The 14,471-nt window shown below is 47.5% G+C and overlaps 1 protein-coding gene across 1 annotated transcript in view; it reads left to right on the top strand.

Annotated features, from left to right (window-relative positions):
• Window positions 1-2,676, top strand: part of ZMYND11 (zinc finger, MYND-type containing 11) — a 51,650-nt gene extending 48,974 nt beyond the window's left edge. The window contains exon 11 of the mRNA XM_012664893.1: window positions 386-2,676. Within this exon, the coding sequence (XP_012520347.1) occupies window positions 386-508 (123 nt within the window). The 3' untranslated portion in view covers window positions 509-2,676. The remainder of the gene's footprint in view (window positions 1-385) is intronic.
• The last annotated feature ends 11,795 nt before the right edge of the window (window positions 2,677-14,471 follow it).

Below are 14,471 nucleotides of genomic sequence, written 5' to 3' on the forward strand. Positions count from 1 at the left end.
AAGAGGAGAAGAATGAGAAATAGTTCAGGAATTCTTTCAAGAAGTTGGTGAGGGGGACAGAGAAATCAGGGTAGTAGCTGGAAAGGGAGGTGAGGCCAGAGCTTTTTATGAGAGAAAATAATTGACGTTTCTGTGTGGACGGGCATGACCCCGTGTCGATGGAGAGCGGCTGTCGTGTCAGGCAGGCATGAGTTTGCCGGTCAGATGCCCGGCACGGCCCCTCCCTCTGCGGGCAGAAACGTGTCGAGTTCTAGGGCTGGTGCTGCCGGCCGGAGGTTGCGCCAGCAAGGTCTCTGAGAGCACAGCCCCCAGGGTCCGCAGCCGTACCCGGCTCCCCGCGCGGTCGGTCCCGGTCCTAAAGTCGCTCCCGGCTTCTTGTCCGCAGTGCTACAACTGCGAGGAGGAGGCCATGTACCACTGCTGCTGGAACACCTCCTACTGCTCCATCAAGTGCCAGCAGGAGCACTGGCACGCCGAGCACAAGCGCACCTGCCGCCGGAAGAGATGAGGCGGTCCCGCGGCGCGTCTCCCCGCGATCGCTCTTTCCAGACACAGCGGTTTTTGTTTCCAAGAAGCCAAAATTGTTTGAAATTTGCTTCCCATTTTGCACCAGCCTTTAAACACTTTTCGTGAAGAAATTTTGCACAGTAGTTTAAATCTTTTGTTAATGCTCCTCCGGAGTTTTTCAGGGGGTAAGAGCAACACCAGTGGAGGGTATTATTTTAAATAAATTTTAATTGAGAATTTGTTGCATTTTCAGCAAATTTTAAAACATTTTTAGGTTTTACAGAGATTTTAACCTTTAAACAACAGACCTTCAAAAAAACAACAGGTGAATACAAGTGAGTTTAACAAAGAAACGTTTAGATCTGAATGTAAGAACTACGGAACTGTTTCGGAAATAAAACATACTACCTTGATGTGACATTTATTTCTTAACCTTGTTGAGCTGGTTTTGTTCAGCTTAATTTACTGTTCAGAGGCATTATCTGTTGGTTATGCCAGTGGGTATATGATTGAATTTAGGGAACAGGGTTGACACAGCAGGGCTAGTCCTGCATATTTTTTCTTAAATATTTCCCAATTGTGTTTTTCATTATTTCTTTTCAATATATAACTTTTATAACAAATTATTAGCTTTGATCTTGTAGTTTAAAATTGCAGGGAACTGGGGTAATCTTTTACTGAGCTGGATCTTAGAGAAAAATGAATATTTAAATTTTAAAGTTTGCACATTTCATCTTTGTCCTAACATGAGTGCTTGTAACAAAAATAAACAACAAAAATAAAAAGCCAAAAACTACCTTTATCCACATGTGAAATTACAGATGAGGCATACAAATTTCTTTAATGTTTCCCTTCCCTCCCCAAACGTCATCTAACTGCCTATACCTGGTGTCACCTCGAGAATTGTTAAGTTAATCCTAAAGGAAAAGAAAGCACTTAAGTTTCACAGAAGCCGTTATGTTTGTAGTAATGGGTCACTGCCTACTAATGAACTCCATCACTGTACACAGAATGAAGAATAATGCATGTTAATTTTCTTGTATTAAAGATGCCGTGATTTGTAAAAAATCTGTATTTTGCGGAATGTCTGGATTAAGAAGCATTACCAATAGGAATGGATCGATAGTTGAATGATGATTTTTTTATACATAGATATATAAAAGACAGCCAGGAAAACTTAAATTACTTTTCTTTAAAAGTATCTCACCATTTATGTTTTTTTTTTTCAAAGACTGATCTTAGACCAAGTCAAATTCCCATTTGTCATTTACTTATTTTTTGAGGTTAGAGAAATAATTTGTAAATATTTATTTAGACCTTTGATATTTATTAAAGCAATTACTCACAATGGAAGTGAAAGAATCAGGAGAAAAGCCTTTTAAAAAGTTTTCTCCAGGTTTGTCAGGGTCACTCTGAAGATAAAAATGTAACTAAGTCTTCTGTGAAATATCGTCCATCCAGTCTTGATGCTGTTGCAGATGGTGGTGACACAAATTAATCGACAAACTACTGCCAAACGGTGCACAACATTTTGTACAAAGTACCCAGCAGCCCCGTTGGATACAGTGTCTCTAATGCCACAGTAACTTGGCATCGCCGCTCCCTCCCGTTGCCGGGTGACGAGCGGTGTCGCCACGGTGCTCGGCGCTGAGGGAGATGTCAGAACCACACCTTAACCTTCTTCCATTGATTTTCAAGTTTTAAAACTTCGATCCACCCCTATGAGAGCAAGTTGTTGTGGACATATTTTTGGTGTAAAATCATTCCAGAGTATGTAATATTTACCTGATAGCTGCATGAAAGTGAGATTCGTGTTACTTTGGCTTTTCTGTCTCTGTTGACACGGTTGCACATTTCCAAGTTACTACAGCGTGAAAACTGTGTGTTTAAAAAAAAAAAAAAACTAAAAATTAAAAAAAGATTGTGGCCTGGTTTTGTAAAAGTTTTAGGTAAAATTACAATTGATTGTTTTAGGAATCATGATTAAAAATTTCCTGCAGATCATAAAGCTATATCAAGGTGTTGAGCTTCGCCACTATGCACATTGTAATTACTCATCGTGGCTGTCCGGTTCCATGATGCATTCTGGCATTTTGTAAGCTGCTCTGACTAGCAATATATAGATTCATTTAATGTGTTAACATTGGTTAATAAATGTATTTAAAAAAACTGGCTTTAATTGTTGCTTTAGTCCAGTCCCCAATCTTTTTGGCACCAGGGCCCAGTTTCCGGAAGACGATTTTCCCGCATACCAGGGGGAGGGGGAATATGGTTTTGGGATGATCAAGTGCATTACATTTATTGTGCACTTTATTTCTATTATTATTACATTGCGATATATAAGGAAATAATTACACAACTCGCCATAATGCAGAATCGGTGGGAGCCCTGAGCTTGCTTTCCTACAACTAGACGGTCCCATCTGGGGGTGACGGGAGACAGTGACACCAATAGTGTCCAGTCTACTCCGCAATCTCGTTTTGGTGGCTGTCACTGCAGAAAACCCTGCTTCACAAAGGTAGGATGTTGGAAATGGAAGCAGGCTTTTCAGTGCCTCTGTGGCAATCTCAGGATATTCCGCCTTGACGTTAATGCAGAACACACGGAGATTTGAAGTTGTCTCAAACACACTTTTAAGGCCACCGTCATTTGCGACCTCAAGCAGTTGATCCTCTTCTAGCACACAGCCGAGTCACCTGGCTTATTCACAAATGGGTCACGGATCCATTCCTTCCCAGTTTGGGGGTCTTTTGTGGTTGGGAAGTGATGCTCAGACTCTTGAAATCTGACATAGGTGATCATGCACCAGCCGGGAGAAAGGTGGCCCCAGCTCAGTCTCTGTCAAAAATCTCTGCTGATGTTTGAAACGTGTCAAAAATGCCATGTCCCAAAAATCCCAAAGTCCCAATGTCGCCCCCATAATTCCAGGTTGGCTTTGAATGCAGCCACTTTATCTGCCGACAAGAACACGGTTCCCCCCTGAAGTGAGAGATTTGAGTTCATTGAGCAGGTTGAATTTGTCAAACAAGGAAGCAAGTTTTGTGACCCATTCTGTGTCACTGAGATGTGCTCCCAGTGGTGACTGTTCTTCTAAAAGAAATCTCTGGAGCAGCTCTCGTGACTCAAAAATGCTGGCCAGTGATCCACCCTTAGAAAGTCGTCTCGCTTCCATACATAAGAGCAGACACACGTGCTCTGTGTAAACAGGCACGAGCTAAGGGCATGTACTTTAATGTGGTTGATAGTTTTAATCACATCCTGCAGAACTGTTTAATTCAGGTGACATTTTTCGGCTAGCCAGCATTTCTCTCTGGATGACACAGTGCACAGACTCACACTCAGAAGCGACCTCCTCGACCCGAGTAGTGAAACCAGAAAGCTGCGCGGTCACGGCAGCAGCTCTATTTGTGTATAATGATACAAAATGACCAATTCAGTTTTCCTGATGTGTAATCATTCAAAAAATCGAATAGTTCTGCAGCTGTGGTGTTGGTTGGCAACAAAAGGACACATAACATGGCTTCATGCACGTCGTCTTAAAAAACATACCGCACAAAAAACACGCATTGCTGCCTTGTCCACATTGGTGGACTCACCAACCTGCACTGCCCACCACAGTGACTCGTTAATCCTCTCTAACCACTGTGCCTCAGTATCCTCTGCAGTTTCATCAGTTCGTCTGGTTATGGTGCCACCTCTTGAACTGCAGCCTCTCCTAAAAGTTCACAGCAAATGTCCCTAGCAGCAGGCAGGACCAACTCTTCATCAGCAGTAAAGGGCTTCTTAGCTCCAGCAGTGCTCCATCCACTAAGAATGATGCTCTCCAGGCAGACACATTTGGTGAAGGGGTGGCCTTCGATCATTGCTTCTGTTCTTCATATTCACGTTTTTTACTTTCGAAAAACTCCAAAGGCTTGTCTTTTAATGCAGGGTGCTTGGTCTCCACGTGGCGAAGCAGTTTTGAAGGTTTCCTGGCTTCGTCGGGTAGCCGGTCGCCACGTATTACGCAAAGTGGTCTTGGAGAACGTGAATCACCTGTTGCAATGAACCTGTAATTTACGCAGGACTCTCGGTACTTTCTGTTAAATGCAGCTTTCATTTTGGTGGCGGTCTTGGCGTCTTCTGCTGCCTCATCATCGGGTCTTTCCTCCTTTCCAAAGAAGCTCTCCAGCGACGTTTGTGTTTTACTCATTTTTGCCAGGATGAGCTTGGGGGCTTACAAAACCGTGGCCGAGACAAATGCACGGTGAGGGGAAGCGGCGTGGACGGAAGTGGTGAGTAACAGGTGAGCCACGACGGGGCTAAAACAAGTGTCGGATTCTGACTTGAAGCTGCCACCAGATGCAGCTTAACTGCTACTTGCCACTCACTGATAGGTCTCATGAGTCTGCAAGCAACTGACTTACTATGGTCTCCGTGCAGTCAGACCTCCCTGCTGATGACGATCTGTATTTGCAGCCGCTCCCCAGCGCCAGCGTCACCGCTCAGCTCCACCTCAGACCATCAGGCGTCAGAGTCTCACAAGGAGCCACAACCTAGACCCCTCGTGTGCGCAGTTGACAGCAGGGGTCACGCTCGTGGGAATCTAACGCCCCGCTGATCTGACAGGAGGCGGAGCTCGGGCGGTGACGGGAGCGATGGGGAGCGGCTCTCCTCCTGCCGTGTGGCTGGTTCCTGACAGGCCACGGACCAGTACCGTCCACGGCCGGGGGTTGGGGACCGCAGCCCTATACCAAACCAAACACAGTAATGTACTGTAGGTCATTCACTGGTAACTATTTAGCTTCATGTAAACTCAGTATTTAACCTAATGCATTCACTTAAACATTTAAATTGAATTTACTTTCACCAGTTTCAAAAAGACCGTATCACAAGTTAGAAAGGAGAGGATGATTGTAATAATGTATCATTCATACATAATGCATCGATTATTGCAAACTGGCCTGAAAGACTGATACACTGTTCAGAACTGAGCAGGTTCTTAACAGGCAGCGGCTGAGGTCAGTCCTCCGCTGTTCTCACTTACCGGCGGGTGTGGCGATCGGGGTCCGACGGCCGGTCCTGGGTTTTGTGCGGCGTTAGCACATCCTCACGTGGTGTTCTCTCTGGTTTCCTGCCCTGTGGGTGTATCACAGTTGGGGTCGGATAGATGATTTGGCTCTGAATATTGAAGTTCCAGTCACTGTGGCATTCTAACGTTCCCAGTGATAATAGCAGTCTTATTCTCTTCACCCTCGTTTTGTCTTTGTTTTGCTAGATCCATTTTTCTAAGCAAGACTTACTGGTCCTCATTTAAGAATGAGGTGTCTGCGAGTCACTAACTCCGATTCTAACCTTAATCATTAGAACTGTTCCTTAATAGCTTTTTCAAGTACAAATATTTAAACCGACAACTACAAAACCCATATTTGCATAAGTATCACTAAAGAAGTGATTGAGTCAAGCAAAATGAAAGACGTCCTCCAGGAAGATGGACAGTTAAGGGACAGGACGGCTTTTGCACGTGGCGCAGGCCACACTGAATCAGTGAATCGAGAGGCTTAGAAAATGAAAAGTAGCTTGTCACGTAACAGTATCTAAAAAACTAGAAATAGCAGACTTGTGTGGTTAATAAACAAGAAGGAAAAGTTTGCGACTAGCGTAGCAGAGCAGTAGCTGTGGTCTGCCTACTCCAACCTGGAGGGGTGTAGACCGATACGTTCAGAAGACTTAATAACGTGTCCAGACTTACCCAGCTGGCGAGTGTCAGAGCCACGTCTCGAACTTGGGTTTGTCTGATTGCAAAGCCCATTTTCTTAACCCCGGTGCTAGGCTGGATGTACAGAAGAAGATTATTCAGTAAACATTTCACATTAGTTCAGATCATCAAGTTCTATCATCTAGAATTGCACGTAGCACCTTCCCTTGCTCCACGGCGCTCCTCCCGCCAGTCCACGCGGCGCCGGTCTCGGTCCGGGCACTTCACAGTCCGGAGACCCAGACTAGACTGTCCAGCAGTAAGTGGCTTCACCCTTCTCTTTGCCTTCAGTTGCCAACTCGGGAGTTCTCGAGCTTCTGATGTCGGGGTCTCCCACACGGCTGATTAAATCGCGGCTTCGTCCCGCCCCAGCGTGGGCGCCGCTGCCAAGTTCTGAGTGTGGCTGACAGGCCGTCCTCTGAGAACACTGCTTTACCCGTGTGAAAATAAAGGCAGTGGCCCTTTCCTGAAAACCCACGTGCGCAGACGTGCACAGACATCCCGCATCAAACTCTGCAGGCTGCTAAGCCCAGAACCATCTTGGCCCCCGGGTTCAGAATCCCTGACCCGGTGGGGCACGGAGACCCATCTTCTCTGGGTCCCAGTCCCCGAGCTTTCAGATGCCCGCAGACCACGTGAGCACCTCGATAAAACGCAGAGTCCAAGTGGGTCTGGCGTGGCTGGGATCATGCCAGGGGTCCGTGAGGCCCGGTGGGCACGTGTGAGAATTTACAGGGTCTTACGGGGCGTGTAAGCTCACAGGGGTTAAGTCAACTGCACTACATTACGGACCCCGTGAAGCAAGGCTGTTGAATACAACTGTGTCAAGCATGCATGTAACAACTTTACACTTTCTAACAGTCATGTTTAAAAAGTAAAAAAGTGTGAAAGTAATGTTAATACATCTTAACCTAACATACCCAAAATATTATCATTGAAATATGTAATTAACATAAAAATTATTAACGAGATAGTCTGCATTCTTATTTTGTACTCAGTCTTCAAAATCGGGTGTGTTTTACGCCTCCAGCAAATCTCCGTTCAGCGTGGCCGTGGCTGCCAGTGCTGGGCGGCGACCTGCAGACGGGAGCTTCGTCTCGGGCCAGGACGTGCCCCATCAGCCTTCCCTGCAGTCGGTGATCGTACGGCACACGCGTGTTAGAGAGCTGACCTGGTGCCTAGGCCCTGAAAAGAAGAAAATTGATCATTTTCCGCCAGAATTTGAGCCTTCCTGAGGGTGGGCTCTTGATCTGTTTCAGGACTGAGAAATCAAGCTCCAAACTGGCATTTCGGTCAGGCAGCCCCGAGAGGGACCCCGAGTGCTGATGGCTCCTCAGGGTGGTTTGAAGACCGAGTCCAGCTCCTCTCCCAGAGCTGCCCAGCGTCACAGACGGTCCCCCCATCCCTTCTCCCACCGTCATTTGCAGACAGCAGGCGCCTTCGTGAAGGCTTGGACCACAGACAGCACACAGTCCCGCCCTCCAGGACCAGGCGGAGAGGAACAGGGAAGCTGCAGAGTGCTGAGGACCTCAGAAGACACGTGCAGAGAAAGCACAAGATGGTGGGAGGGGGAAGAACCAGGAAGCCGAATCCCCGGGGTGAGCAGGGGGTGGGGCCGGCTGGAGAAAGACAGAGGGACCTTGCTGACTTCGGATGGTTTTTCTCCCTCATGTGTTTACGGTGGACGCTGTTCCTTTTAAAATCGGGGGTGGGGGACAGTTACGACAGGAACACAAAAGGCTTAGCTGGAGAGGTCTACGGTGGGAAGAGTTGCGGAGCGTAGTGAGGATTTGACAGCGTTGAGGACTGAGGGACGCTTGACAGAACTACCGGGGGCAGAGAGACCCACTGAGGCACACGAAGCAGCAAAGGAAGATGGGGGGGTCAGAGAGGACCACTTCTCAAGAAACTTGCTGGAAAAAAGGACAAGACAGACAGGCGGAGGGAAGTTACGTCTAGGACGAGAGGGGCAGCCTGTTTTTATCTAACTAGGAGAAATTGCAAGTCTTCTAAAAAACTGGAACTTTTAAAATGATCTTTAGTTTTAAAATTGATATAAAACTCAAAGGGTTGGAAAGGCTACACAGTGAAAATAGCTCAGCCGTTGAGTCCCCTTGCTCAGAGGCGACCACAGGCTGGACTTCGTCCCGCGTCTCACGTTTCCTTCCAAAGACAGATGACAGACACACGCTCCGCTGGCGTGGAGGCAGGTCCAGCACACTCCTCAAACATGTTGTGTGAGTGTGAATTTGCACGTGGATGTGTCTGTATGTTTGCCGATCGGTGCTCCCTTCAAGTTTTACTGAAGTATAACCGGGAAGTATAACAGAATACGTTCAAAGGACTGCCAGTCCACTCTCTGCGGTCTTACTTTGAAGAGCATCAAAAAGATTAGGAAAGACTAAGCCTTAAATTTACAGACTCATTTAATAATTCCAGCAAGTGGATATCTGCTGATGGGAGGATGGGAAGCTATGGGACAAGGAGCATCCGTGACTAAATTTGTCTCTGGTACAAATTTTGTGATTTATGCCCACATTACTGCTGATGCTCAAAGACAGGGAGCTCTTCTTATGAATCATTTCCAACCACTGTTATTCGGATTTCACCAGTGTTTGTGGGAAGCCTCCCAGAGTCCCAAGAAGGATCCCCACATCTCAGCCTCCCAGAGACCCCAGGGGGCAGGGGCACAGCCTGGACCCACAGCCCCCTCCTTCCCCAGCTCTGGCCCAGGGACGCGGCTCCAGTTCTCAGGCCTGAATCCTCTGGGCCTTGAAGAAGGGGCGTCCCCCTCTCCCCTGTCCTGTGGGGGGGTGTCCCCCTTACCCCTGTCCTGTTCGGGGGCATCCTCACCCTGGACCCGCTGCGTGCACTGCGGCTGCTGGGCTGTGTGTCTGGTTCTTGGCTTCCCTGGGCTGTGCTTGAATGGGGAGAACAGAAACCTGTGAGCGCAGGAGGAGGGACAAAGAAAGGAACAGAAGTAGCTGCAACAGCCAAGATGCAGGAACAGCCTCAGTGTCTGTCCGCAGAAGCCTGGATAAGGAAACGTACGTACGTAAAATGGAATGTTGCTCAGCCTCAGAAAGAAAGAAATTCTGTAACATGCGACAACATGGAGGAAACCGGAGCATGTGGGGAAGGCAGAGCTTCACCTCCGCCCTCCGAGGCTGGGCCTGAGAATTGAACTGACATCAGACAGACCAACAGAGAAAAGCGCAGTCACCCTACTGTTGAGTGACACGGGAGTCCCCGTAAGGAAGCGGAGACCCGAAGAACCGGCAAGCCCACGTGCTTTCAGACAAGGTGACTGTGGGGTGGAAAGACAGCTCAGTCATATGGGGAGGCTGAAGGAAGAGAAGAATTTCTCGAACGAGGTCTATTTGTACAGAATGCTCCCACTGTGACTCCCTGTCGAAGAAGGTTCCTTTCCTCCTGCAGGGAGGACCTCTCTCGCATGGGGGGTTCTGTCTCCGATCTGCAGGAAGGAAGCGAGGTGAGAACGCCCTTCCTGCATCTGCTGTTTTTCAAGTGCCTTTAGCTCAAAACAATCCTCATGCCAACGTGGCACATTCTGAGGTGGCGTCGTCTGCCACCCTTCAAGGACAATGTGCCGCGTGAAGCAAGCCAGCTGTGGAAGTGACTCCACTCACGAGGGACATCTGAAATAGTCAGGAGCAGGTTGCCAGGGGTTGGGGAAGGGAAGGTGGGAGTTGCTAATCTAGGGACATAAAGTCTCAATTATGCAAAATGAACAAGTTCTCAAGACCCTCGGAACAAAACTGTCCCTGCTGTTAACAATGCTGTGTCGCACACTTAGAAATTGTTGAGTCTAGATCTCATGTTGAGTGTTTGTATCGCAATAAAATAAAATTTATAAAAACCCAACCAAAAAAAAAAAAAAAACCCAACCAAAGGCAGAATAGATACAGGGAATGAATACATGAAACTCTAAAAGAACAAACCCCAAAAAACAAACAAAAAATCCCACAGTGAGATCCCACTTCACAACCGCCAGGATTGCTGTCATCACAAACACAGACCACAGCAAGTGTTGGAAAGGATGTGGAGAAATCGGACCTCTCGTGCGTTGCCAGCAGGAACCTAAAATGGTACAGCCACCTTGGAAACCAGTTTGGGGCTCCTCAAAGGGTTAAACACGGAGGTGCCTTGTGCTCCAGCTGTTCTACTCCTAGGTGTGTACCTAAGAGACATGAAAACATACATCCACACAAAAGCTTGTACAAAACTGTTCACAGCAGCCTTACTCTTAATAGTCAAAGAATGGAAACCCTGATCTCTATGGACTGACAGATGGATAAACAAAATGTGGTATGTGCATATATGTGCATATATATACAAAAACATGGTGTGTACATGCATGTATACACACAAATGGAATATTATTATAACTTAAGAAGAAAATTCTGACACTTGCCACAACATGGATGAACACTGAACACATTCTAAGTGAAAGAAGCCACTCACAGAAGACCATGTGTTGTATGATTCCATTTGTAAGAAATTTCCAAAACAGGTGACTCTACAGAAAATGAAAGGTGGTTTTCTGGGGCTGGGGAGGTGGGGGAAAGCGAGCAGGCAGAATGGGAGTGACCACTAACGGGCACAAAGTTTCTTTCAGAGTAACTCATAGAAGGAAGTTTAGCCTCGTATTGGGTAAAAGGTCACTCTCACCCCTGAGGTTCTTGAAAAATTGGGGAGCATATGTGTAAGTCCTGAGGTCCCCAGAGGCCCCTGGTTTGGGGGTAGGAGGCTTCTCCAGGGGCCTCAGTGTCCCTGTGGATGGAGGCTGGTCACTTGCTCTGCAGCTCACGTCAGTCTGTGCTGGAGCCTGAGCCCTCCGTCTCCTGAGTACGACAGACAGACACTCAGCTCAGAGCCCTGACCCACTCCTGGGGAAATGTGACCTCCACAGTCGATGCTCAGCAGTGCTTGACAGATCCCTGTTAAAGAAGAGATCTACGAAACAAGCATTACAGCATCATTTCCTGTTGAAGGGCGTTTTTAAATGGCTCAGACTCTCATCCCATGTTGGAGTCCAGGGCACCTCAGTAGTGCTGGGATCGGAAGGTCCCTAAGACATGGTGTTCTCCTAAAGTTCAGCATAGAGTGGAGAACTAAGAGATACAGTCCAGGTGGTTACCTGTCCTGTAAGGTCCAAGAGACACAATCTGGGTGGTTACCTGTCCTGTGAGGTCCAGGAGACACAGTTTGGGTTCTTACCTGTCCTGTGAGGTCCAAGAGACATAGTTTGGGTGGTTACCTGTCCCATGAAGCCCAGGAGACAGTCCGGGCGGTTACCTGTCCTGTGAGGTCCAGGAGACACAGTCCAGTGGTTACCTAGGAGACACAGTCCAGGTGGTTACCTGTCCCATGAAGCCCAGGAGACACAGTCTAGTGGTTACCTGTCCTGTGAGGTCCAGGAGACACAGTCAGGCGGTTACCTGCACAGCGAGGGCTGGCTCTCTGGCTCATGATTTCCCTTCGTGAGATTAAAACCACTTTCCTTCCACTCTGTTCCACCCAAACCTGCAGCAGATGATCCACTGGACAGCCCCTGTCGCTGGATGTCCAGGTGGACCTGGCTCCTTCTGCACCTTCATGTTCTTCTATCCCCCACTTTCAATTTACGCTACTTCCCGATACTCTCGTGGACGGCCTTCACCCACCCACGGGGGCTTCGGGCCCCTCCCAAGAAGCAGCCCTTGACGCAACTCAGCCTGGAGGAGGCTGGCAAGTGTCTGCTGGACGCCAGGTGCCGCGGTAGCACACGGAGAAGACACGCCCTGCCTCCCCAGCGCGGTGCCAGACAGGTGAAGGATGGTTAGTGGAAGTCAGCACCACGTCAGGAATAGGAACAACATTAGGAGCAGGGCTGCAGTGATGTGTTTTCTTCCCCTACACTCCAGAGCTTCCAGCACTAAGAGCCAGCTCCTCTAAGACAACGCAGACAGCATTTACCCTGTTTTCCCACTTTCAATTTCTACTACTTACCATTTTACAGGTTGTTCTATGCCTCCTGAATTAAGGACGGCTCCCCAGGGTCCACCCACCTGGAGGCGCACCTGCATCTGGAGCCTAGACATGGTGTCTCATACGTCTGAGTGCCGTTCAGTGGTGGGGAGGAGTAGACAGGTGGGCTCCTGAGCAAGCTGGGGTGAGCTGGAACTGTCAGCCACCCAAGGACGTCCCCATCACAAAATGACAGGCCACATTAGCGTTCGGGTCAGTCCAAATCACTTGCTAAGGTATTGAGTTGGTCTTGCTCAGTTATTTTGTTCACAGAATTAACCTTAAAGACCAAAAAACACCAAGAGGCAGCAACTGAGAGCATCCACTGGGCTTCAGCCAGGTGTGCCCGAGACACTCTCGCCAGAGGGAAATGACGACGTTGGCAGAAGTTCTCATTCCAGACAGAACCCAGGGATTGCAGGGGAGGTTGTAAAGGATCCCAGCATGACTTTCTGGAATCTGGTAGAAAATAAAGTATTTAGCCAGCGGGGATCAGGAATTGTGAGTGCTACTGAGAAAACGTCATCAGTCGGAGCTGACATCAAGCTGCCAGGAAACGGTTCCTTTTGCTAAGGAACAGCTCCCCAGAAGCAGCCTCCTCGCTTCCGTCCTGGCGGACAGACCATCGCGAGCTCAGCGCACTGAGATCTTGCAGAAGATTCACAAGACGGAAGGACACTTGATCAGCCAAGCAAACAGGGTGGTGGCGTCCCGAGAACTAGAATAGCACGTAGAAAATTCTACACCCACGCACAGGCACTCAGACGCACGCACGCACGCGGTCTAATGGAGGGCTCCGCAGGAACAAGTCCCTCAGTTACCTCGTATCTGACCTGTCATTGTTATATCCTGCAATGTTCTTGCAACATTCGGTTTGATGCCACACAGCCAGGTAGGTCTTACGCCCGCCATCCACTCTCATCCACCCACAGCACCGTCCCCTGGTCGGCACAAGCTGGTCTTGAACGCGAGCTGGAGGAGGGTACAAAGGCACTTAGATTAACCCTGGTGCTCTGTGTGCAGATAGAATTCTACTGGTTTTCACGTGTACAAGGATTTATTTTTTCATGATCATTAGGCTGAAGGTCAGCGACCCTGCTACTGCCTTCCAAAAGACAAAGCCGTAAGAATTCTCACATCTTCGACAGAAGGTATAGCTTTGGGTTGTCCAGTGAATAAAGACGATTTGGGTGGGAACAGTCAACCAGTCCTACTTCCTGCTACAAAGGCTCCTTGTGACTGAGCTGTCAGAAAGGATCCGCACACAGGACTCACGCTGTTTGTCCCAAAGTCACCAATAATCTGAACACTTGCAGCAAAATGTGAACAAATATATTTGGATATATTTAAAAGAATTAAAAAAACATTTCACAAAACATTTGTTGCCATAGGAATTATTTTTAGCAATAAATGCCCACATCGAAATTTAAACATTGTTCAAAGTACGATTACCTGTACTAAGTTAGGCGACAAATTATGTAAACAGAGTCAGACAGGTGTCCCTGTAGGAGTCGCTTCCTTCCTGGGATCGAAGCTGTCCCAGACATTTTTCCAGGGGACCAATTAAGAAACTGCTATTTTCAGAGCAACAAAAATAAAAGCTTTTATTTGTTCATTTGAATATAAAACAGGCGTTATCACAGATGTACAAAGCATACTGGTGGGTTAACATACAAGAAGGTTGCTGTCCTTTGCACATAAAAATTTTGTTTGAAACCGTGATTGGTCGAGTACATGAATTTCTCTAACCAGTCACCACACTCTGAAATAACGTTGCTAACATTCAACTGATAAAAGGGACCGTTTCCCTTGGGTAAAGTGTCAAGCAGGATTAAATATATATAATAAACAAGCACCATGAGGAATCCGCTCCTGTTTGATTAGGTCTGTGTCTGTGTGTTCGTTGTGTACCCTTTTTTGTGCAAGTTGATGACACGGTTTTGTCTGACTTCAAAAGCACAAGGTCACAAGACAAACATTTTTTACATTCTTGTGAATGATTTATCTACAATACAATTTCTAATACAGAACGATCCTTCTTTATTGCTGAAACTGGTAGTACTTAAAAGTGTCTCCTTTCCTTTTTCTTGCACAACTAGACTTCGATCCCAGCCCACCAAATTTTTGGAACCTAAACTCTAACATCAGAGACCACGGGGTGCAGAAGAGACCTGCTGTTAACAGCTTCCACATCCGC

The sequence above is a fragment of the Propithecus coquereli genome, unplaced genomic scaffold (assembly GCF_000956105.1).
Source record: "Propithecus coquereli isolate 6110/MARCELLA unplaced genomic scaffold, Pcoq_1.0 Scaffold94, whole genome shotgun sequence".
Lineage (NCBI taxonomy): Eukaryota > Metazoa > Chordata > Mammalia > Primates > Indriidae > Propithecus > Propithecus coquereli.